The sequence below is a fragment of the Astatotilapia calliptera genome, chromosome 9 (genome assembly GCF_964374335.1).
Source record: "Astatotilapia calliptera chromosome 9, fAstCal68.1, whole genome shotgun sequence".
Classification (NCBI taxonomy): domain Eukaryota; kingdom Metazoa; phylum Chordata; class Actinopteri; order Cichliformes; family Cichlidae; genus Astatotilapia; species Astatotilapia calliptera.
In genome coordinates, this window is record NC_137430.1 from 34,229,890 (window position 1) to 34,254,118 (window position 24,229).

The following is a 24,229-nucleotide window of genomic DNA, read 5'->3' on the forward strand; positions in this document are numbered from 1 at the left end:
GGGGGGAAATGTTTCTTGTGCAGAAGTTTTTAAAGTTCCCGTATCTCTCTCACACACGCCTGCCGAAATCCAGCTGATTTCCTGTAAACGGAGGGGGAGGAGAAAGCAGCCGCTGACGGGGCAGTGTGAGGGCGCAGGAAGCAGAAACGTCGAGCCTGGAGCAGGGTGAGTGTTACTTCAGCTTTCTCCTGCGCTTCTTATCACAGTGTTTTATTCCGTCTTTTAAACCTGCGTGACTCGGTGAAGGGTGGGTGAAACAGATCAGAGTGAGCCCAAAACTGTGTTTGACTTGTTGAAAAGATTCTGTTTTTTAAACACTGCGTGTTTTAATCACTTCCTGGGGGGGTGAGCGGGATTTGTGGGACACGGCTCCTGTATCGATATCTAAACTGGTGATCTCATATCGTCGTAGTAAAACATAAACATAGTAAATGTTGTTGCAGGATCAACATTGCAAGTGATCAATCACGTTGTTGTGACGTTATTCTTTGGTGCGCCGAGACATTCGTGCATTTATGAAATTCCAGTGTTGCAAGGACAACATCAGTTCTGCTCAGCGTTTATTAAAGGGTCAGGGTCCGTTGATCGGCGGACAGAGGCGGTTTCTTGCAGCTTAAGTACAGTTTTTTGTTTTACGGCGGTTTTTCCCGAAGTCGCAAAGGCATTACGTCACAACATTCTGATTGGTCACTTGCAGTGTTGATCCTGGAACAACACCAACACGATGATATCAGATCGTGCGGTCGGTGACACTGGTTTACAGCTGGAGTCTGTTTATCTGACTCCATCACCATAGCAACCGCCCAGGAGGCTCGTCTCTCGGGTATAAACTGGTCGCGCTACACAGAACGATGTTCACCTTGTTTCCACGTAAGGACCGCTTAGCACATGGCCGTGTCTTCTCCACGTACACCGGCTCCTATAAAAGCATAAACACGCCGGCTATTTCCGGTTTGATAATCTGACTTGTGTTTTCGTTTGTGGCATGTGAAAGCGCCTCCGGTTAGCCCCACTTACCGCTTTCGAATCACCAAGTTCACGCCGGCTACCCTGGAAATATTTTTGCGCACCTATATGGTTATTTACGATTCACGGTGCTTTTAGGTGCACCTCGGGTTGTTTAAAGGGCCTTCTGGGGTTATTTCCCATGGTGGGATAAACTGATGTGACTTTAGATTTAAAAAGGCTTCACAGACAGCAGATCCTGTCATTGCTTCTGCTCGTCTTTGGATGTTGGTGCCTTTTGTTCCATTCTCTGTGAGCGCACGTGAAAACGATCACAGATGTAGTTGAGGACATTTAATAAGAACGTGGCGGTGCTGGTAGAAAACAAGCCTTTCTAACAACCACACAGGTGCACAAATTACTTTCGAGTGTAGCTGGAGATGGAAGGAAAAGAGGTCTTTGGTTCGAGGCACTTTTGACATCTCTAACCAAGTCGTTTTCTTATTGTTGGACAGTTACAAACATGAATTTCGACTCAACACTGAAAGCATGTGACGCACACTTCTTTGAACTTTAATATATCACAGCGATAAAAACTATGCTACTGGATCTCTAATGCAACACTGCAACAAGATGAGGTGCAAATTACTAAAATGCTCCATAGCAAAGTATTAAAATGGGACTCGGCCGAAGAAAAATCTGCCTTCTGGCTCCATCACCAGCTATAGTCCCTCAAAGCATCCTTCAGCCCATGGGAGTATCCAGAAGTCTGTGTCTTTGACGGATGTCCTCCAGGATCAGTCTGCAGGCATCAGCGTGTGTCTCAGTCTTTTCGAAACATTGAAAAACATTTGCCATAAAAATAATTTTGCATATACATTTTAGGAAAACTGTTATTTTTTTTGATCTATTTTAATCCACATGATAAGGGGAAGAAAAAATAAATACGTTTGCAACATCATCATTATACAGAAAGAAACCAAAGACTAATTTCAAATGGCTAAAGCAATCCTCACCCACACTGCAGTGAAGACCAATAACTGCATTTTACAGACATGTAAACTATTCGAATTAGTCTTAAAACCTTTCCATAATCCTGACAGAGAGGAACAAAATGCACATTTCTTTATTAACTCTGAAAATAAACAAATATTCACCTGTTAGTGAAGCATGACAGGAATAAGGTGATTCTCTACATGTCTGTGTGAGACAGCTAATATGTATCAGAGCAAACCGGTCAAACCTGACTTTAGATAGAAAAACGTGCACAGACATGCAGTGTGTTTATTATGGATGACTGACACATGAATTCAGGGATTAATAAGGTATTCTGATTCTGATATTAGCAGCACGGTGGCACGGTGGTTAGCACTGTTGCCGCACAGCAAGAAGGTCCTGAGTTCAATTCCACCATCAGGTCTTTCTGTGTGGAGTTTGCATGTTCTCCCCGTGTTTGCGTGGGTTCCCTCCGGGTACTCCGGCTTCCTCCCACCGTCCAAAGACATGCAGCTTGTGGGGATAGGTTAATTGGATAATCCAAATTGTCACTAGATGTGAATGTGAGTGTGAATGGTTGTCTGTCCCTGTGTGTTGGCCCTGCGACAGACTGGCGACCTGTCCAGGGTGTACCCCGCCTCTCGCCCTATGACAGCTGGGATAGGCTCAAGCGCCCCCCGCGACCCTGAAAAGGATAAGCGGAAGCGAATGGATGGATGGATGATTCTGATATTATGCCTGAAAAATGCTCGGGACAGTACGGCACCTAAAGCAAAGCAGAAGTCCCCCTGCATGAATGTGGCGTGGTGACAGCTCCAGGTAAGCTTGGCACAGAAAAGTAAGGAAATGTATATTTGGTGTATCTGTTTTTCTTTGTTGTTGTCTGTTACCTTTTTCTGCCACTGACATGCTGGATGTTGTGTCAGACCTGAACACACCAACATGTGTTTCAAGTTTCACTTATTTCTAATGTTCAGCTGTTAGTTTAACAGCAGCACAAGCAGTACAGTATAGTGGGAGAAATAATTATTAGATCTGCAGCTGATTTTGTACTTACAAAGAAATGAACAGTTTCTAATTTGTGTGGAAGTTTCATTTCAACGGAGAGAGACAGGATATCGACCAAAAATCCAGAAAAACTCCCTCCCATCTGTTACAACGTAGTGTGGTTCCTCCACGACACAACGACTTGCACGGAGCTCCAGACCGAGGTCCATTGATGGTCACTATATTTTTTCCATTTCAGAATAATGGCACCAACAGTTGTCCCCTTCTCACCGAGGGTCTTACTGATGGTTTTGTAGCCCATCCCAGCCTTGTGCAGGTCTACAGCCTTGTCCCTGACCTCCTTTGATGGCTTTTTGGTCTTGTCCTTGGTGGTGGAGAGGAAAGAAATTGAATCTGTGGACAGGTCTGCTTTATGTACAGTGTCAATCTGCAGAAGCCAAAATTCTGGGAAGTAGTATGTCATGTTTTGTTGGTGGACGAAATATTTATTTCAATCAGAGAAATGCAAATCAGTTTAAATCTTTTGTGTATTTTCGTCTCTCGCCCATTAAAATAAAACTTCCATAAACGTCTGACCTGTTCGTTTCTTAGTGAGCAAACATACAAATTCAGCAGAGGATCAAATCATTTTTTGATCCTTCACTGTAAAGTACTGCTGTGATGATCGTGAATTCACAAGATGAATGATCTTTGGCAGCATTACTTTTACTTCCTGTCTCGTTGCTCTCAGCTTATTTGCAGCACTGGTGTTATAGTTATAGTTTTATATTGTAATTGCTCTTCATGGGTCTCTATGACCTGTTCCTCAGATAATGTGTGTGGAGGAGCTCAGTTGATCCATTTGGTTTAGAAGAGTTTGCCATACGTTATTATAGAAATCACTGTTATTTGATAAATAAAAAATAATCAAACTAATTTTTATGAAGCTTTGAATTATTTGTCATTTCGTGATTGGTCATAGATTGAAAGGGGGCACTGCTCCAGCAGGTTGTCTGTGTCTGCCAGTTGTCAGGTTTTTTTTAACTTTATTGCTTTTTTAGTTACGTTGTTGTCTGATTTTGAGCCCGAGGAAATCCTTAAGCATCGGCTTGTGCTCTGTGGAATGTGTTTTTTTTTATTGGCAATCCTGACAGTTGTTCGAAGTCTTTGTCATTCACAAACAATTACATACTCACGGGAGTTTCTTCTGGATCTTCAGTGGAATCGCCCGTCTCTGGATTCTTTTCACCCTTCAGTGTTTAACAGCCCTGGATTATCCAGTAATCACAGGAGCACTTTAGATTTTAATAAAGTCAAAATAAGGAAGTGGTGTAAGAAGGGAGGTCTACACAGCGATTGAGAAAGCGAATACGATACAGTCGTTTTCCTTTTGCCATCAATAATCCTGGCTAATGTGCAGTCTCTGAGGAGTAAACTGGATGAACTGCATTTGAATGTCATGCATTTACGTGTCCACAGGGATACATGTCTAATGGTATTCACAGAGACTTTGCTCAGGGATTCTGACCCTAATTCTCTGGAATTAAATGGCTTCGGGTTTCCCATACGTTTGGATCGGGACCCCGGAGTTACCCAGAAATCTCACGGAGGAGGAGTGTGTTTATATATTAATCAGAAATGGTGTGAAAAGAGATCTAACCCTAATAACAAACATGGTCTTCGAGAGCTCTTATAAGGCTGATTTATGAAAGAAAAAAAGCTTTTATTAAAGCTTTGTCCTTTGATGAAAGATGGGTGGGAAATCTTTTTGAAACAATTATGACTAATAAAAGTCCAGCGCCTGATAATATGTGCTACAAAATGTGTGCTGAGCAATTATGCGGCATCTTTTCGTACATCTTTCTTTTATCATGTCAGCAACAGAAGGGTCCAGAAAAACTCAATTATTTCTCCAGCTGCAAAAACACAAAACCTACATCATTAAATTATTTTAGGCCTGTTGCCATCTTTAGTGATGAAGTCCTTTGAAAGACTTATAAGGAAGGAGATTCTGCACCAGGTAGAAAAGCTTATCAATCAACTACAATTTGCACACAGGCCTCGTAGAGGTGTTGATGATGCAGTGACTACTTTATTAAATTTCTTATATCACCATCTGGATGGGGCCAAAGCTCATGCTCGGCTCTTATTTATTGATTGTTCTTCAGCTTTTAATACTATCCAGCCACACCTCTTAGCCGATAAATTTCTTAATCAATTTAAACTTGATTTTAATCGCGTTAGTTTGATTTGAGACTTTTTAAATTTCTCTACTGGTTCACCACAGGGTTGTTGTCTCCCTCCTCTACTACTTGGTATGGTAATTTGTCTTTGATCAATAAGACTAGACTTAGTAACCTGGTTAAAGTGGCTGGTCAGATTTCAGGGAGGTCTAAGGTCCAGCTTGTGGACTTTTATAACAGGCAGGTGCTGTGGAAGACAACCTCTGTTGTATTATGTTCAGACCGTCCTCTGAGCATTACACGATAGCGGACATACCGCAAATCAATTTCCCACTGGGGACAATAAAGTTACCATTGACCATGGGTGTTCCTATGCTGGAGATGTCGTGAATATTTGAATGAAGATGAGTGCAATAGCTTTGAATGACACTGTGTTCTGTCATTATTTGTTCACATATTGAAATATAGTCATTCAATTATTTGGAGCAACATTTTGAAATGTAGGACAAATGTCTCAGAATTTAGTGTTTGAATGTGTCTCATATTAAAAGAATCAGTCTCTCTAACATCTAAATGGTTCTTTTCTCCCTTCCTGTGATTTAAGAAAAACCCTCACATTCGCGTCCTCCTGAGACCCTGCCCATTCATTTGTTTCATTTATGTAGTGGACACACACAAAAGTTAAACTGACAGATGCTTTTTTCACGCTATTGCACTGATCACTGCTTTTTTCATTATTTCAGGGTGACCACTGGCCTGAACCACCTCTGATCAGCTTTTCTGGAACTGAAAACTCGATGTTTCCCCTCAGCTCAGAGTTTGGGGTCAAACAAAGGCCCTGAGCTCACAGTCACCTCTCATACTAAAGTGTAGAAAATGAATAATTGTGTGGAAAATGAGAAGGACGGCGCCGACTCTTCACAATGTAACAGTAAGCAGTCCAAAGCAGATCCACTGGCCTTCAGTAATGAACCCAGAGCCTTGGACACAAAGTAAGAGAACTGCCACTGACTTATTTTTAATCTCTTTATCCCAGAGATGCCATATTATATATACAACAGTGTAAATTAAGTAGATCCTGTTTCTGCTTTAAAATGTAGTGTAACTTTCTTAAGGTGGATTCTGGAGAGAGTATGATAAGCTGGAAATATGGAGTGTATTTCTGTGTTTCAGATATTTGCTGCAAATGATTTCTAGTTGAGAGAGAGAAGAATTAACTTGGGAGATTATCCTGCCTGATTCTTAATTTGTGGTTGTTGTTTTTTTAAAAAGAAAAAAGAAGAAGAAAAGAAGAAAATAATGTTATGATCACAAACATCATATGAAAGACTCACATGATCAATAGTGTGTCTCACTGTGAGACTGTGCCTCACCCTATCACGTTACTTATTTAGGTCACCTGTCCTGCTCTTCTGCGTCGTGCCATGCATTTATAAAGATATAAGCATTCCACACTGCACTGGACAGCATATACTACATCCTTAAGTTTGTGTTTGGGAGTTTTGCCTTTGGGATGAACCAGTTTTTCCCTGAGGGAGTGGCTGGGTCGGAAGTACACTGGGATCCAGTGCAATGTGTCAATCCCTGGCTACCAAAACTAGTGACTTGGGTCATGGAATGTCACCTCTCTGATGGGGAAGGAGCATGAGTTAGTGCATGAGGTTGAGATATATTGACTAGGTATAGTGGGGCTCACCTCAATGCATGGCTTGGGCTCTGGAGCCAAACTCCTGGTGAGGGTCTGGTCTCAGTCTGAAGTTGTGCCCTTGATGAGAGGCAGCAGGCTGGGATGCGTGTCCTAGTATCCCCTCAGCTTGCTGCCTGCATGTTGCGGTTTCTCCCGGTGGACGAGAGGGTTTGTTCTCTGCAACTTTGGGTTAGGGAATGGGTGCTGACTGTCACCTGTGCTTATGCGCTAAATGACAGTTCAGAGTACCCAACCTTCTTGGAGTACCTAGGCAGGGTGCTTGAGGGTGCTAAATCTGGGGACTCATACGGGGAGACTTCAACGCTCATCTGGGCAATGATAGTGAGACCTGGAGGGGCGTAATTAGGAGGAATGGCCTGCCAGATCTGAACCTGAGCAGAGTTTTGTTATTGGACTTCTGTGGACCATAGTTTGTCCATAACGGACACCATGTTCGAACATAAGGGTGTCCATAAGTGCACATGGCACCAGGGTGGTTGGTACCTGTCATGGTAAAAACCCCCGAACCAAATGGTGGACACCAGAGGTGAAAGGAGCCACCAGAAGGAGTCCTATCGGGCTTGGTTAGCCTATGGGATATCAGAAGCAGCTGAAAGGTGCTGACAGGCCAAGCGGAATGTAGCTCGGGCAGTGGCTGAAGCAAAAAGTTGGGTGTAGGAGAAGTTTGAAGAGGCCATGGAAATAACCTTTGGACTGTCTCGAAGAGATTCTGACAATCTCTCAGGTGACTCAGGAGGGAAAGGCAGTGCTCTACTCGCACTGTGTATAGTGCGGGTGGAGAACTGCTAGTTTCGACTGAGAACATTGTCGGGCAGTAGAAGGAATATTTCAGTGGAGGAAGCAGAGTCTGGGGAATAGAGGATTATGGATCAGATTTGATAGACTCATCTGTCAAACCCACATAGCAGACAGGTCTGGCCTGGATCTGGTATCAAGCTGGCACTGCTGGCTGACTTCTGGCATGGTAAGTGGTATGTCATCCAGATATGGGCCAGGCCTGGCAAGATGGCACTGTTTATGTGATGGCATTCCACATCTGGCCCGATTGTGGTTTGGGTTATGTGGCCCAGGCTCATAGAAAACAGGTCTGGCCCGGATTCGTCATCAAGCTGGCACTTCTGACTGACTGATATCACGGTATGGTGTATGTCAACCAGATGTGGGCCAGGTCTGACAATGATGGCACTATTTATGTTCCTATTTTCCTATTTTAGTTAGAAGACCCAAAATGCCATGTTGCAATACTATACTGCTATGGTAGCTAATGTTTCAAATAGAGGTTTGACAGGTTTCTGAGTGTACACTTTATCCAAAACCTAGTGACGGTTTACTCAGGTTTACCACTCAGTGGCTGTAGCTCAGGAGGTAGAGCAGGTCACCTACTGATCGGAAGGTTAGCGTTTCCATCCCTGGCTCCTCCAGTCTGCATGTCAAGAGTATGAATGTGTATGAATGTAGTTAGAAAGCACTCAATTTAGAAAAAGTGTCTGATTGGGTGAATGTGGCATTTTGTATAGAGCACTTTGAGTAATCCGGGAGAGTAGAGAAGCGCTATATAAGAATCAGTCCATTCACTATCTGAACAGAGTTTCATGTTACTTTTGCACTATTATGTTCCGGCACATGTTGTTATTACATGGCTTGATTAAGGTACACATTAGGCTGACATCTGGGGCCAGAGCTGAAACTGTTCTGGGCCAGCACAGGGCCAGCAGTGTGTGTGCAACTGGCCCGTGGCTGCGCACAACTTAGACATGGCCCACATAGCGCAAAGAATGACGGCCCTTTGGTGGCCCAGATCAGGGCCACCAAAGGGCAGTCATTCTTACGTATGTGGGCCATATGTAAGCACATTGTGTGGGCCAGATCCGGGCCATGCCAATTTTGCTATGTGGGAAGGGGATGAGAGGCTTCTCGGCTTAGGCTGCTGCCCCTGCGACCCAGCCCCGGGTAAGCGGAAGAAGAAGAAACTGGATGGATGGATGGATGGATGGATGGATGGATGGATGGATGGATGGATGGATGGGTTTCGAGGTGATTTAGTTTGTGAGGGAGAGATGTTTCGAGTCATATCGAAATGTTATGAATTCTGAACTAAATCTGTTGTTTTAATCCTTTATGTTAAAAAAAGAGACAAGGGGGCTCATTAAAATATGAATTTGATACTTTTGGATGCCAGTAGCTTAAAGTAGAGCATGTCTTTAAAAGGTCTAAAGGAAGCATAAATTTAATTCAAGTCTTGAATTAAAACAGGAAAGTAGCTGCACACTAACCCTTCACAGTGACTGTCCAGGATTTTACATGTTTTGTCAGATCTAGATCTTTTTCACTTACACCAAATGATGAAAACATTTGTTCACAGAGAGAGGAGAAGTAATAGGAGTGGTGTTTGTGAGGAGGAGCAGCCGTCCTGCTGTGCTTTGTGTCAGGACATCCTGAAGGATCCAGTCTCTACCAGCTGTGGACACTGGTTCTGCAGACAGTGCATCTCCTCATACTGGGACCAGTCTGCTTCATCAGGAGACTCGTCCTGTCCCCAGTGTGGAAAAAGATCCAGAACCAGAGCTGGACTGCAGACAGCCAGTCAGAGCAGCTGTGTACAAAGTAAGACTGAACATCTGTCTGCTGATGGACTCATTTCTGAAAACTGGACTACTTCTTGTTGTTCAGACATTGAAGAGTTTTCTTTCTGTTTTTCTTTCTTTCAGCAGATGTTGGTCTGCAGGAGGTTTTAGATGAACATAAGATCAGTCTGAGGAGGAGATGTGAACGTGTGACTGAAGGAAGTGATGAAACAGGAAGTAAAACCCTTCTCAACACCATCTACACTGAGCTCTACATCACAGAGGGACAGAGTGAAGAGGTTCATACCCAACATGAGGTGAGGCAGCTGGAGACAACTTCAAAAAAGACTTTTGATGACGCTCCAATCAGGTGCCAGGACATCTTTAAAGCCTTACCTGACCAACAGAGACCCATCAGAGTGGTTCTGACCAACGGCGTGGCTGGTGTTGGAAAAACCTTCTCAGTGCAGAAGTTCACTCTGGACTGGGCAGAGGGCTTGGAGAACCAACATGTCAGTGTGGTGGTTCTGCTTTCATTCAGGGAGCTGAACCTGATCAGAGATGAGCAGTACAGTCTTCTGGAGCTGCTCCATGTTTTCCATCCAACATTACAGAAGGTCACAGCAGAGAAGCTGGCTGTCTCTCAGCTTTTGTTCATCTTTGACGGCCTGGATGAAAGCAGACTTTCATTGGATTTCACCAACAGGAAGCTGCTGTCTGATGTCACACAGAAGTCATCAGTCAGCCAGCTGCTGACAAACCTCATCCAGGGGAATCTGCTTCCCTCGGCTCTCGTCTGGATAACTTCCCGACCTGCAGCAGCCAATCAGATCCCTCCTACATGTGTTGACAGGCTAACAGAAGTACGAGGCTTCACTGACGCCCAGAAGGAGGAGTACTTCAGGAAGAGATTCAGTAATGAAGACCTGCCTAAAAAAATCCTCTCTCACTTGAAGACATCCAGGAGCCTCCACATCATGTGTAGTATCCCAGTCTTTTGCTGGATCACTGCTACAGTTCTGGAGCACATGTTGACTACAGAGCAGAGAGGAGAGCTGCCCAAGACCCTGACTGACATGTACTCACACTTCCTGCTGGTTCAGACAAAGAGGAAGAAGAACAAGTACCATGATGGACATGAGACGAGTCCACAGGAGCTGACGGAGGCTGACAGGGAAGTTCTTCTGAAGCTGGGGAGGCTGGCGTTTGAACATCTGGAGAAAGGAAACATCATGTTCTACCAAGAAGACCTGGAGCAGTGTGGTCTGGATGTCACAGAGGCCTTGGTGTATGCAGGAGTTTGTACAGAGATCTTCAAAAGAGAGTTTGTAATCTTCCAGAAACCAGTCTACTGCTTTGTTCATCTGAGCATCCAGGAGTTTCTGGCTGCAGTCTACATGTTCCACTGTTTCACCAACAGGAAGACAGAGGTGTTGGAGGACTTCCTGGGACAAAAGTACAGTGGGTCAGCTCTGGATGCTTTCCTTAAACAAGCCATGGAAAAGTCCCTCCAGAGTAAAAATGGCCACCTGGACCTGTTTGTCCGCTTCCTTCATGGCCTCTCTCTGGAGTCCAACCAGAGACTCTTAGAAGGTTTGCTGGGTCAGACGGAGAACAGTCCAGAAACCATCCAGAGAGTCATCAACAACCTGAAGAAGATGAACAGTGATAAAATCTCTCCTGACAGAAGCATCAACATCTTCCACTGTCTGATGGAGATGAACGACCTCTCAGTACATCAGGAGATCCAAGAGTTCCTGAAGTCAGAGATCAGATCAGAGAGACTCTCTGAGATCCACTGCTCAGCTATGGCCCACATATTGCAGATGTCAGAGGAGGTTCTGGATGAGTTGGACCTAAAGAAGTACAACACATCATTGGAGGGACGACGCAGACTTATTCCGGTTGTGAGGAACTGCAGAAAAGCTCGGTGAGTCCAGATCTGATCATTAGCATTATTGATCAGTGCTAATTAGTAGTTTAGTTAGTCTCAGGTTTCATGTTTCACCTCTCAGAGGGGAAGTCCAGATGCTTTTCTATCCAAGATCCTTAGACAACTACAGATGAACTATGAAGTGAGCATTGAAAACTGAATTTCTCCGTAAATGTTCTGCAAAGTCAAAATTTATTGATACTTCAGTCTTTAATAATTTAATTTCAGGGCCTCTTTAGTACCAGGTTTTAGTACTCAATTCTACTCAGAAAAATAATTAGAAGTTTGCATCTCCAGCCTCTACCAAACCAAATAAATAATAATTACTGCTAGAGTTGCAGTGCTGAAAACAAACATATTCCAAGCCCGAGATGTGGATCTTTTACATGCCCTCTCCTTTAGAATCTTTGATCATCATCCACAAAGAGAACAAATGAGGGCCATAACGATCAATAGCACTGGCTAAAAGTTGATAAAAAAGTTGGAACAATAACACCTGTCCATTGTTGGCCTGTAGCCCATGGCCAGGTCTGACTGCATTCAGTCTTGATCTTCCAGTAGCTACAGGTCCCAGTAAATCCCCCCAGTACTCTATCTGTAGGCTGATCAGCTCCAAGTCCCCAACATTTCACCAATGCCAGGTTATGACTGTTATCATTGGCAGGCCAATCATTTGAAATAGTAAACAAGCTATAACCCATTGTTTCCAGGTGGCTAATTTTTGAGGCATAGATGATAAAGTTAAATTTAAAAGGTATAAATCTCCTGATCCATCCACCTGTTCCAAATATGCACTCACTCCTCGTTTCAATTAAATTAACACTTTTGGTGTTACAGCAGCACAGCTGACTATGTGGTTTGCATCCATGAAACACTTGTTAGATTTTCTCTGCCAATGCCAAACAGCTTGCTCTGGTATTTACTTTTTCCGCTGTCATTTCCTGGATTGAATGTTTGAAGAAACAATTGGCCCATTTCGGGGAAATTTAAAGCTCATTAGCATGCAGAAGAACCAAACACAGGCACAACAGCCTGGCTCCACCTTATCCTGGTCACCAATTTGGTCACACACTAGTGTGGCATAGCATTTGTTACAAGTCAGCCAATGTGGTTGTATTGGTTACTGGCATGGACAGCACAACCAAGCTGATTCCACATGTGTGCAATGAGGTTAAGGTTAGGACTGCGGATAGGTCTTCCTCTCCACTCCCAAACGTAGTCGCTGATAAACCCCACTCTGTGCGTGCAAGTGTTGTCATCTGGAGGATAAGTCCAGGCCCAGACTGTGGAGATATGGGATTGCCACTGGTTACAGTATCTCAGTATCTCTCTGCATTGAGATTTCCTCCAATAATGCAAAGCCTTATTTTTCCAGTGAGTAAGATTCTGCCCCACACTATCACACTGCTTCCACCGAAAGCTGTTACCCGATTGGTGCAGCAGTCAGCATAGTTTCTCCTTAACCAAATCATTTAAATATGGTATACTTGGAGCAGACATCAACTGACCACCGTAGCAGGGTTCATGCTCACAGGCACCAATCAAGAACCTGATTAGCAGCACCTGGGCTACTAGAAGCTCAAAAGAAGAGTCAATAACAGAATAAGCTGTTTGGCACTGGCATAGAAGATTTGGCAAGATTTTTTCATGGTTGCAACCGACATACTCAAATCTGCTGCTCTACCCACAAATGGATTGTTCTTCATTTCCTAAGAAATGGGCCACATTTAGGGAAAGATAGTCAGGATTTTCATGGTATAAGATCTATTGCCAAGAAGCAGTTATAGCAAAGGAATATTCTACCAACACAAATTTCCTTTTCTTTTGTGCTAAGTTTATATCCCATGTGTTACTTTTTCTTTAGTCGGACATTTGTAATAAAGTGCTATTTTGTATTTTATCAGAATTTTAGAGCTCAGTCGTCAAATTGTTCACACACCATCACAGATGAGATGTTTGCATATTATGATGTTACCCTCTTTTACCTTCATATACATTCAGTCTGTGTTTATAATGGAGAGTTTCTGCTTTTATACTAACATATTTAATATTTTCTCAAACTGAAGACTGAATTCTTGTGGTCTCTCAGAGACTCACTGTGAAGTTGTGGCCTCAGCTCTCAAGTCAAACCCCTTCCATCTGATAGAGCTTGACATGAGTTACAATGACCTGCCGTGTCCAGGAGTGAAGGTTCTGTGTGCTGGTCTGGAGAGTCCAAACTGTCGACTGGAGACTCTGAGGTGAGTACACTGACTGCAGCTGTTATTTTTCTATAGTTCAGATATTTGGTGGAAAGTTTGAAACTTATTTCTGTTCATATATGTTCAGGATGTTCAGGATGTGTCTGCTTTGAAATTTTTCCTTACCAAAAGTAACTACGACCTGCAGAATCCAAAAGACCAAGCAACTGTTTTTTTCTTTTGACTTATTGTCAGACTGTAGCAGGATTCATTTAATTACTGAGAGTCTTTAAAATCAGGTTTCTAAATCATCCTCACACACATCTTGAACCTCAGACTAAGGTACGGATTAGGATTGAGCCTGTAGTATAGATAGCTTTAGTAAATGCTATTGTGTGGAAAAATATGTGATGATAATGGTAAATGGCCTGTATTTATATAGCGCTTTACTAGTCCCTAAGGACCCCAAAGCGCTTTACATATCCAGTCATCCACCCATTCACACACCGGTGATGGCAAGCTACATTGTAGCCACAGCCACCCTGGGGCGCACTGACAGAGGCGAGGCTGCCGGACACTGGCTCCACCGGGCCCTCTGACCACCACCAGTAGGCAACGGGTGAAGTGTCTTGCCCAAGGACACAACGACCGAGACTGTCCAAGCCGGGGCTTGAACCGGCAACCTTCCGATTACAAGGCGAACTCCCAACTCTTGAGCCACGATCACCCCATATGTTACAGATAATGTTACAGATACTTGAAAGAATAGCATCGCTAATTAGATTTTAATTTACATGATTTATTCTTTCAAATTTACTCAAACTGCTTTGGTTGTTACATTTGAGACAAAGTGAAACACATTCAGATAACTGTAATATTTATGATTTTAGTGTTCTGCACTTACAAAGATGAAGTCATATATTGCAGTTGCTTGAGGTGTGGTTAGTGTCTGACCTGCATGGTGTTTGAGAAAATCACATTGATGAGAACAAATCTTAATAGCTAATCGATGATTTACTAGTGTGTGTGTGTTTTTTTTCTCTTCACTCAGACTGAAGGACTGCTGGTTGTCAGAGATCAGCTGTGCTACTCTGCTGTCAGCTCTGATGTCGAACCCCTCCCATCTGAAGCATCTGGACCTGAGTGACAATATCAGCCTGCAAGATTCAGGAGTGAAGCTTCTGTGTGCTTTTCTGGAGAGTCCACACTGTCAACTGGAAACTCTGAGGTCAGACACCAAATTTTAGTTGGGTGCTAAGATGCATATGATTTGGAAGTTGTAGTGACACTAAACTGCAGATATAAAACAATGATCAGTATACAATGAAAGTATGTCTCATGCGTGTTTTCAAAAAGACAAGCATCATTGTCAATTCAGTTCTGGATTTAACAGGGAGCCAATAAAGGGAAGCCAATATAGGAGAAATCTGCTCTCTCGTTCTAGTCCCTGTCAGTACTCTTGATGCAGCATTTTGGATCAGCTGAAGGCTTTTCAGGGAGTTTTTAGGACTTCCTGATAATAATGAATTACAGTCGTCCAGCCTGGAAGTAATAAATGCATGAACTAGTTTTTCAGCGTCACTCTGAGACAGGATATTTCTAATTTTAGAGATGTTGCACAAATGGAAGAACGCAGTCTTACATATTTGTTTAATATGTGCGTTGAAGGACATGTCCTGGTCAAAAATGACTCCAAGGTTCCTCACAGTATAACTGGAGGCCAAGGTAATGCCATCCAGAGTAAGAATCTGGTTAGATACCATATTTCTAAGATTTTCAGGGCCGAGTACAATAACCTCAGTTTGATCTGAATTAAGAAGCAGAAAGTTAGCAGCCATCCAGGTCTTTATGTCTTTAAGACATTCCTGCAGTTTAACTAATAGGGGTGTGTTATCTGGCTTCATGGACAGAGTTGGGTATCATCAGCATAGCAGTGAAAATGTATGCTATGTACAGTGCCTGGTACAAGTGATTCCAAAAACTGTACAGTTTTGATTACTGGTTGAACCTCTATCCATCTGTTTAACTTTTCATTAATACTGAGTCAGGTTAAACTTTATTAATCCCAAACTGTCAAAAATCCTGTGTTCCTTAAATTTAAGATAAAAACAAACTCATTCGAATACCTCTGTAAAGTTCATACTCCAATTATTGGTCACCTCAGAGAGATGAGGTCATGTGGTCAGGTTTGTTTGGAGTCTGACCTTCTTCCTGTTTGTGTCTAAAGTTTGATTCAATCTTAATGTTAACAGAAGGCTTGATGATAATTCATGATAATAAGTCTGTTGATTAAAAAAAATAACCTCACTGATGAGGACATCAAAAAATGAAACTTAAATATCTACATCTTTTTTTCTTCATTCAGAATGACAAATTGCAGATTGTCAGAGGTCAGCTGTGATTACCTGAACTCAGCTCTGAAGTCCAACCCCTCCCATCTGAGAGAGCTGGACCTGAGCAGCAACTACGACCTGCAGGATTCAGGACTGAAGCAGTTGTGTGTTTTTTTGGAGAGTCCACACTGTATACTGGAGACTTTAAGGTCAGCACCATGTTTTAGTTGTTCTGAGATAAACATGTGAAGAAGAAGAAGTCCAAATTAAGTTTGTTTCAAAGCTGAATATCTGAGCTTCAATGAGGTTTGAATTTCAGTGTGTGTTTATGGGTCTTTAACATAATTTAATGGATTCTCATAAATTTAGTATTTGTAATTCAGATAATTCTTGCAAAGAATTACTGCAATCTAAGAATGGCCAGAAACTGCAGGTTTCTTTCTGCATCTTATTTCTAACTTTAATTCAAATCTTCATTAGCTCACTTTCACTTGACACTATACACAGTACAATTGTGCATCATTTAATTTAATACAGTGGTACTGTGTCATGTTTAACCGCCAATCAGAGCCAAGGATCAGACACTGACAGCCGCTGACAGGTTTAGCAGGTTTCTTAAACAGGTAGACAGTCCTCTGCTTGTTCTCCATGCGCCAATTCTTATCTACCAATCTGAGAAACACAGCCTTTATCTATTTCCAGGCACAATGCCAGTGTCGCAGATGGGACCACTTCACCATCTTGACTGGACATTACAGTCAAGATGGTAATTTAAAGAAACTTCAAATGTAAATAAACTGTTAGCAGAAGAGCTGAGGGTGTTGTGTGCATACTCAATCCAAGTTAGATGGGAGCTCAAGGTGACTGAGTTTGAAGATACTTCACATCGTAAGACTGTTTCTAAGTACTGGTTTGGCCAAGACTCACTCCAACAATTTATTTACCAGGATGCAAACCTGACGTTAAGCTCAGCTTTGCCCCTAAAGCTTCACATGTCAAACACAGTAAGAGAAGCTGAAACACAGATGTGAGGAGCAGATGTTCATCAGATTATGATGTCACTCTATTTTATCTTCATATACATTCAGTCTTGTGTTTCTAATGCAGATTTTCTGCTGTTATAAAAACACATTTTATATTTTCTCTAACCACAGACTGGCTGGTTGTGGACTCTCAGAAGCTCACTGTGACAATGTGGCCTCAGCTCTGAAGTCCAAATCCTCCCATCTGACAGAGCTGGACATGAGTTACAATAAGCTGCATGATTCTGGAGTGAAGTGTTTGTCTGCTGGACTGGAGAGTCCAAACTGTCGACTGGGGACTCTGAGGTCAGTTCACTGACTGGTTTTTACTATATTTCAAATCTTTATGTTTGAAACTTTTTTTACATGTTTTATTCTTAAATTGACTTGGCTGTCTCTGACCACTACTGTGTGTTTTTTAACATCGCCGGTTTTATTCAGCGGGAGACCTCGGTGCAAACTGTGAGGAGGCGCTATCTAACCTCTGAAGTGGCTGCAAATTTTACCAGGGTTTTAGACGAATGCTACCCTGTGATTTTACCTGCACCCTGTGATTAGATTTTTAATCATTTTAACAGAAAACTGAAGAAAAGCCTTGACTCCGTTGCTCCACTCACCACCAAAAAGATTAATGTAAAACATGCATCACCCTGGAGAAACAAAGAAGTCAAAAAACTCAAAAGAAAATGCAGGGCAGCAAAAAGGAGATGGAGGAAAAATAAAAATACTATCAACCATCAAATATTTTGCGAGCAACTTAAAATGTACAATAATACATTAGGGAATTCAAGAAATTCATACTTCGCCAAAATAATCAATAATAACAAAAATAATCCCAAGGTCCTCTTTTCCACCATAGATCATTTATTTAACCCTGATTTTAAAAGCCCCCAAAGAACCCCACAGACTCGCTCTGTGAGCAGTTTGCAGACCACTTCAGGGGAAAGATCAGCGCCATCAGATCTGATATTTTATCTTATCCCGATATGATTTTAAACACATCTGAGGGCTCGATTGTACCTGAGGAGACACTGGACAGCTTTGTCCTGGTTAATGCTGAGAACCTTAAGAAAGTTTTCTCCACAGTGAGACCCACCACATGTCTTTTAGATCCAATCCCTTCTTCACTCTTTAAAACACTTTATGGATTTTTTGAGGCTGAGCTTTTATGCATGATGAATTGCTCTCTTCAGTTGGGTGTCTTCCCTGTTGCCTATAAAACGGCGGTGGTGAGGCCCCTTCTGAAGAAGAGCAATTTGGATTGTAATGATTTTAATAACTACAGACCTGTATCCAACTTACCACTTTTAAGTAAAGTCTTAGAAAAACTTGTTTTTACTCTGATTAATGACTTTTTGAATGATAAACAGATCCTGGAGATACTCCAGTCTGGATTTAGGGTGAACCACAGCACAGAGACGGCTCTCCTAAAGGTTTTAAATGATCTTAGATGTAACTGGGACTCCCAAAAGCTCTCAGTCCTGGTGCTACTGGATCTAAGCGCAGCCTTTGATACAGTAGACCACGCTGTTCTTTTAAACAGACTGAAACACATGGTGGGCCTCTCTGGTGCTGTACACAACTGGTTCACTTCCTGTCTCTCTGACAGAACTTTTATGGTGAGTATGGACACATGCTCCTCTAAGATCCATAAAATGACATGTGTTAACTGTATTTTAGATATAAGATCTTGGATGTCAGAAAACTTTTTACAGCTTAACCAGGACAAAACTGAAGTTTTAATCGTCGGTCCTGAGGCTCAGAGAGAGAAACTCTTGTCTAAATTAGAGGCATTTTCACTATGTCCTTCGCTACAAGTGAAAAACCTGGGTGTTATTTTTGACTCTGAGCTTGGTTTTATCCCACATATTAAACATGTAACCAAAATTGGATTTTATCATCTAAAAAATATAGCCAGAGTCCGCCCTATTCTCTCTCGGGCAAACACGGAGATGCTGATGCATGCTTTTATTACCAGTCGCATTGATTACTGTAATGCCCTGCTCTCTGGTCTTCCTAAAAATAATATTTCAACTTTACAACTTTTACAAAACTCGGCAGCTCGTGTGCTGACGAAGACCAGAGGGCGGGCCCACATTACACCGGTTTTAGAATCGCTGCATTGGCTCCCCGTGTGTTTCAGGATCGATTTTAAAGTTCTTTTATTGGTTTTTAAATGTCTTAATGGTCTTGGGCCTTCTTATCTCTCAGATCTGCTTTTACCATACGAACCCTCGCGGACCCTGAGGTCCTCTGGTACTGGCCTTTTGATTGTCCCTAAAGTCAGGACACATACTCACGGAGAGGCAGCTTTTCAGTGGTATGGTCCTCGTCTGTGGAACAGCCTGCCGGAGGAGCTCAGGGCCGCAGAGAACGTACATGTTTTTAAGAACAGGCTCAAGACCCACCTTTTTAATTTAGCTTTTATTTAACGTTTATTTATTTTGTGCTTATTTATTCTATCCTGTTATTCTATTATTAATTTAGGCTTTACCTAATATTTATTGATTTTATTCTTATTCATTTTTTAATCTTCTTACTCTATTTATATTTATATTGTATCCCGTTCTTATTTATTTTATCGTTTTACCCTGTATATATCCTATTGTGTCATATCTCCAGTGTTTCCTCGGAGGGCGCTCTCTGCACCGGGGCTGTGATCGACCGTGGCTGCTGGGGCTCTGGGGGTCCTCTCAGCCTGGCTGGGGGGCTTCTTTGCCTCCCTCCTGCTGTGTGCCCAGCCTGGAGGCTGCGGTCTGTGACCGGCTCCTGGTGCAGATGGCTCCCTGTTATAGTGTTTCCTCACTTGGCTCATGCGTACCCAGCCCAATTTTCCTCTTTAAGTGTGTGTGTGTGTGGGGGGGGGGATATGCGTGTATTCACATCGTTTATGTTAATGAGAGTGTGGCGACTGAGTTGGAGGGTGGGGTGGGCTGCTTTTAACCATGTAAAGCACTTTGTGCTACATTCTTTTTTGTATGAAAAGTGCTTTATAAATAAAGATTGATTGATTGATTGAAATTAGATTGGAGTACTGCTGGTTGTCAGAGGTCAGCTGTGCTTCTCTAGTCTCAGCCTTAAAGTCCAGCCTGTCCCATCTGAAACATCTGGACCTGAGTAACAACACTGATGTGCAGGATTCAGGAGTGAAGCATCTGTGTGGTTTTCTGGAGAGTCCAGGATGTGGACTTGAAACTCTGAGGTCAGTCAGCATGTTTTAGTGTTGCTGAGATGAATATGATGTGAACGTTGTGCTGACACTAAACTGCAGACATCAGGCTGATATTATACTGATCCACACTGAGGATCCATACTCCATAGATACTCCATTCTACCTTAAAATCTAGCTGACATTTAAATAAAAAGCAAAATCTTTTGTACAAAATCTGAGTCAAACAAATAAAAGTTCAGTAGTATGGCATCGTGTGAAGATTATATAGTTCTAGATTTTTAACCTTCCTCGTCTTTCAACAGATAATGAAACACTGAATGACTTCAAGCTGAAACTTACTAATGAACTAATTCTTTTTCTTCTTCAGATTGGAAAACTGTGGTTTGTCAAAGATTGCCTGTGATTATCTGGTATCAGCTTTGAAATCCTCCTATCTGAGACAACTGTACATGAGAAGAAGCAACCTTCAGGATTCAGATGTGAAGCAGCTGTCTGATCTGGTGGAGAGCCCACACTGTAGACTGGAGACTCTGAGGTAAATAAATTGTTGGAGTGAGTCCATGGTACTTTCAGCAGTACTATAATTAACACAGTGAAGAATTAAAGAAAAACTCCAGTGTTTCCTGTAAATTTACAGCTTTCTCAGTACCTCTTTTCTCAGTGAAGCCTATGAGACAAGAACACAAAGAGAACAATGACTGTTTTTATTGTGTTCATGTCTACATGAAATACATTTGAAATCCAACTGACATTACAGATTTATAGAGACGTTGGTCCTCACTCATCAAACTGTGGGAGGATTAAATCTGATCTCAGACTTTGTTTTCTCATTTCAAAACTAAACACCTGGTCAGTTTCATTTTTGTCATAGCCCTGAAATCAGAGAACTGTCATTAAATTTATTATCCATGTGACATTTACAGACCAGAAGCTCCGACATCCACGAATCACATTTGTACATGTGTCTTTCTTTCAGTACATTCGGTCATGTTTATTAGTCCAATGATATTTCAGAAACAGATGACCATCTTAAGTCTTTGTCTTTATCTGATGAGCATTAGTAAAAATCATAGTCTTATGTCCTGTTACATATCACAGAGGCAGCGACTGAAAACTGTGATATTAATCTAATAGAATAATAATTACACTGCCATGACTTGATGATAAAGACATGATACTGAGTTAAATGTTGATTTACACAGTTAACATTTCAGCCAGAATTTTTCCAGCTTCAAATAGGCTGGACTTGAATGATGAAGGCTGGAATCTGGGGTAGATTTTTAAGCTAATACTCCAAAAGAAGTCAGGTTAAGTAAAGAGAGATAATGGAAAAATATCCTGGGTATGTTGAACTTAATTCATAGTGCAAACCTGAGCCACCTTGTTGCCCTGAATGGGACTAAAGTCCCTGCTGCTCTTTATACTGGATGTAACTCCCTCCAAGTAGAATGACAGACACAAGGTGTTCTTGACTCCTACTGGCATTTATTAGATGCCATGAGAACTGTACAAAACTGTACAAAGCAACATAAAATAATCAATTTTCACATTAAGGCGTTGTCATAGCGAGTAAACATTAAAACATATTATTCACCAACACAAAACATCCACAATCAGTTCATTTGACCTTTACAAAATGACAACTGTATTACACATAAATAACATAAACTCGACAGGTCTGTCACAAATAAACATCTTATTTTCATACCAGCACATAAAATACTAATTACATGCTCCATTGGCCGCATTAACTTGAAGAGGTTAATAAAAACACCCTCTGTACCCAAACCTTGCTGCACACATCCCCAAATGTCTATCCACAGACTGAGAAAGGGAAGATGCTGCCCTCTACCGAGTGTGGCATGTAAAATATTGTCAAACCTAAACAACAGATTGAACATTGGTTCCATCCTGGACACATTATGTAGAACCTTTAAATGCGTGTTTAAAAACAACAATGGATTTATTAAACATAAATTATTTTAAATTGTAAGTCAAAACCATGAAATTAACTTAAAGTGCATAACTGCCACTTGTTGTCCCCTCTGCTCTTTCTCTTCTCTCTGCAGGTGGAAATGATAAATAAGGTGGTGCATGTGCAGAGTGAGGATGGGCAGTGTCCTGATGGTGCAGAGAGGCTGAATCAGCTGCAGCATGTGTATAGAAACACTCTGGACTGGGCCAGGTGTCTAAGAGGTGGAGTAGAGACGAGAGTGATTAGAGCAGCTTTTAGTCTGTGTTTAATGACGCTAACAGAGATAAAGAGTCAGGCTGAAGAGAGCTGTTAAATTCACAAACCCTCCAATCTCACTGTACTGTTGGGGGGAGGTGACTGTTATCACTGCACTTTCGTGGTCTCACTGAGGTCTTGGTTCATTTCTGTCTCACTGTTCTAGAGTTTTTCAGGTTTTGTTTGTGAACCTTTGGTTTCCTGTTGTTATTTCTTGTATTATTTTCATATATTGTGAGAAGTAGTTAATGTGATTTGGGGTCTATAATAACGATAATGTGATCATTTTATATTATGGGTATTCTAATGATTGTCCAGTTCTGTAACCTAGTGTTTTGGTTCATGTGTTGTCTTTTATTATTGCTCCCTCTTTGATGTTGCTGCTTGTATTCTGTGTAGTTTCCAAGCTGTTCAGTTGGATCTCCATTCAGCAGGTTTTTTGCTATGCCTTTTAATCTCTATGAAACAAATTTGACTTTGAACAGAATATTTCATCAGTCATCATCATCACACTGTAATGATCATAGTGTTTGTATGTTCCCTGTCTCTTCCACAGATGAGTGGATCAAACTTTGCCTAGGGCTCCGTGCCTGCAAATATCTATATTTAGTATACAAATATTTTATACAAACCCCACAATCACGTGTGTGTATGTATGTGAGCACTGAATAAAGTCTAACACTTTATGTTCTTTTTACTTGAGTTTTGCTCTTTAAAGAAAGAAGACTGAACTTTGAGCAGGTTACAGTTTCTTTCTTTGATTCCCGTCAAAAGTTCCTTGGAGGATATTGAAGCTGGACTTCAGTGAAGTTTAATGCGAGATGGAACGACTTCAGAGAGAACAGTGACCCCACACATAATAATAATAATAACGGCACATGAGATTCTTTGCTTTTTGCGGATGATGTGGTTCTGTTGGCTTCATCGGGTGAGGGCCTCCAGCTCGCACTGGAACGGTTCGCAGCCGAGTGTGAAGCAGCGGGAATGAGGATCAGCACCTCCAAATCTGAGGCCGTGGTTCTCAGCCGGAAAAGGGTGGAGTGCCCACTCCGGGTCGGGGATGAGTTCCTGCCCCAAGTGGAGGAGTTTAAGTATCTCGGGGTCTTGTTCGCGAGTGATGGGAGAAGGAAGCAGCGTAAATAAGCTTCCTCCGAAGGGTGGCTGGCCTCTCCCTTAGAGATAGGGTGAGAAGTTCGGCCATCCGGGAGGGGCTCAGAGTAGAGCCGCTGCTGCTCCACATCGAAAGGAGCCAGCTGAGGTGGTTCGGGCATCTGATGAGGATGCCCCCTGGGCGCCTCCTGGGCGAGGTGTTCCAGGCATGTCCCACCGGGAGGAGGCCCCGGGGCAGACCCAGGACACGCTGGAGAGATTATATCTCTCGGCTGGCCTGGGAACGCCTTGGTGTTCCCCCGGATAAGCTGGAGGAGGTGGCTGGGGAGAGGGAGGTCTGGGCCTCTCTGCTTAGGCTGCTGCCCCAGCGACCCGGCCCCGGATAAAGCGGATGAAGATGGATGGATGGAGATTCTTTGATGAATACATATGACAGCACAGATCCAGTTTCACTCAAGTTTTCTTTTTGCTCAAACATCCTTTATTGTTTTTACAGTTAGATTGTAGCAGTGTTGAATATTTTAGTATTAGCTAATTTCATCTTGCTGATCATTATCATGGGCCTACTTTGAGCGAGTGTCCACATGTTCTTCAGTGTCTCATTATTTTGAGACCCTAGGTGTCAAACTTATAGTACCATATCACCCATTAGAGCTCTTCTTTCTCACACTGCCAACTTACTTGTAGTTATTAGACGTTTTAGAGCTTTCAGACACCGCTCATGTGGAACGAGCTGCCAGGATGGATTCAGGGGATGGTTAGAGATTCGACTTTAAACTTTCTTTCAGGATGAGTGATAACACAAAATAATTATTTTCCAAACGCATGCAGTTGGTGGGGTTAGGTTCACTGGTGGTTCTTGCCCA

The 24,229-nt window shown here is 42.3% G+C and overlaps 1 protein-coding gene across 3 annotated transcripts; it reads left to right on the top strand.

Annotated features, from left to right (window-relative positions):
- The first annotated feature begins 44 nt into the window (after nt 1-44).
- LOC113029562 (NACHT, LRR and PYD domains-containing protein 12-like) lies at nt 45-22,939 on the top strand. Of its 3 annotated transcripts, none has more exons than XM_080306825.1 (11): nt 45-165; nt 5,855-6,103; nt 9,182-9,423; nt 9,528-11,313; nt 13,383-13,556; nt 14,548-14,724; nt 15,862-16,038; nt 16,984-17,157; nt 19,877-20,053; nt 20,391-20,558; nt 22,093-22,939. In XM_080306825.1, exons 2-11 carry the CDS (start codon nt 5,988-5,990, stop codon nt 22,100-22,102), a joined length of 3,201 nt encoding a protein of 1,066 aa, XP_080162951.1. In that variant the 5' UTR covers nt 45-165; nt 5,855-5,987; the 3' UTR covers nt 22,103-22,939. The 3 variants fall into 3 exon arrangements, with proteins under 3 accessions (XP_080162951.1, XP_080162950.1, XP_026036264.2); XM_080306824.1 differs by lacking the exon at nt 45-165 and adding an exon at nt 2,293-2,760; XM_026180479.2 differs by lacking the exon at nt 45-165 and adding an exon at nt 2,293-2,760 and having other exon boundaries at nt 9,531-11,313.
- The last annotated feature ends 1,290 nt before the right edge of the window (nt 22,940-24,229 follow it).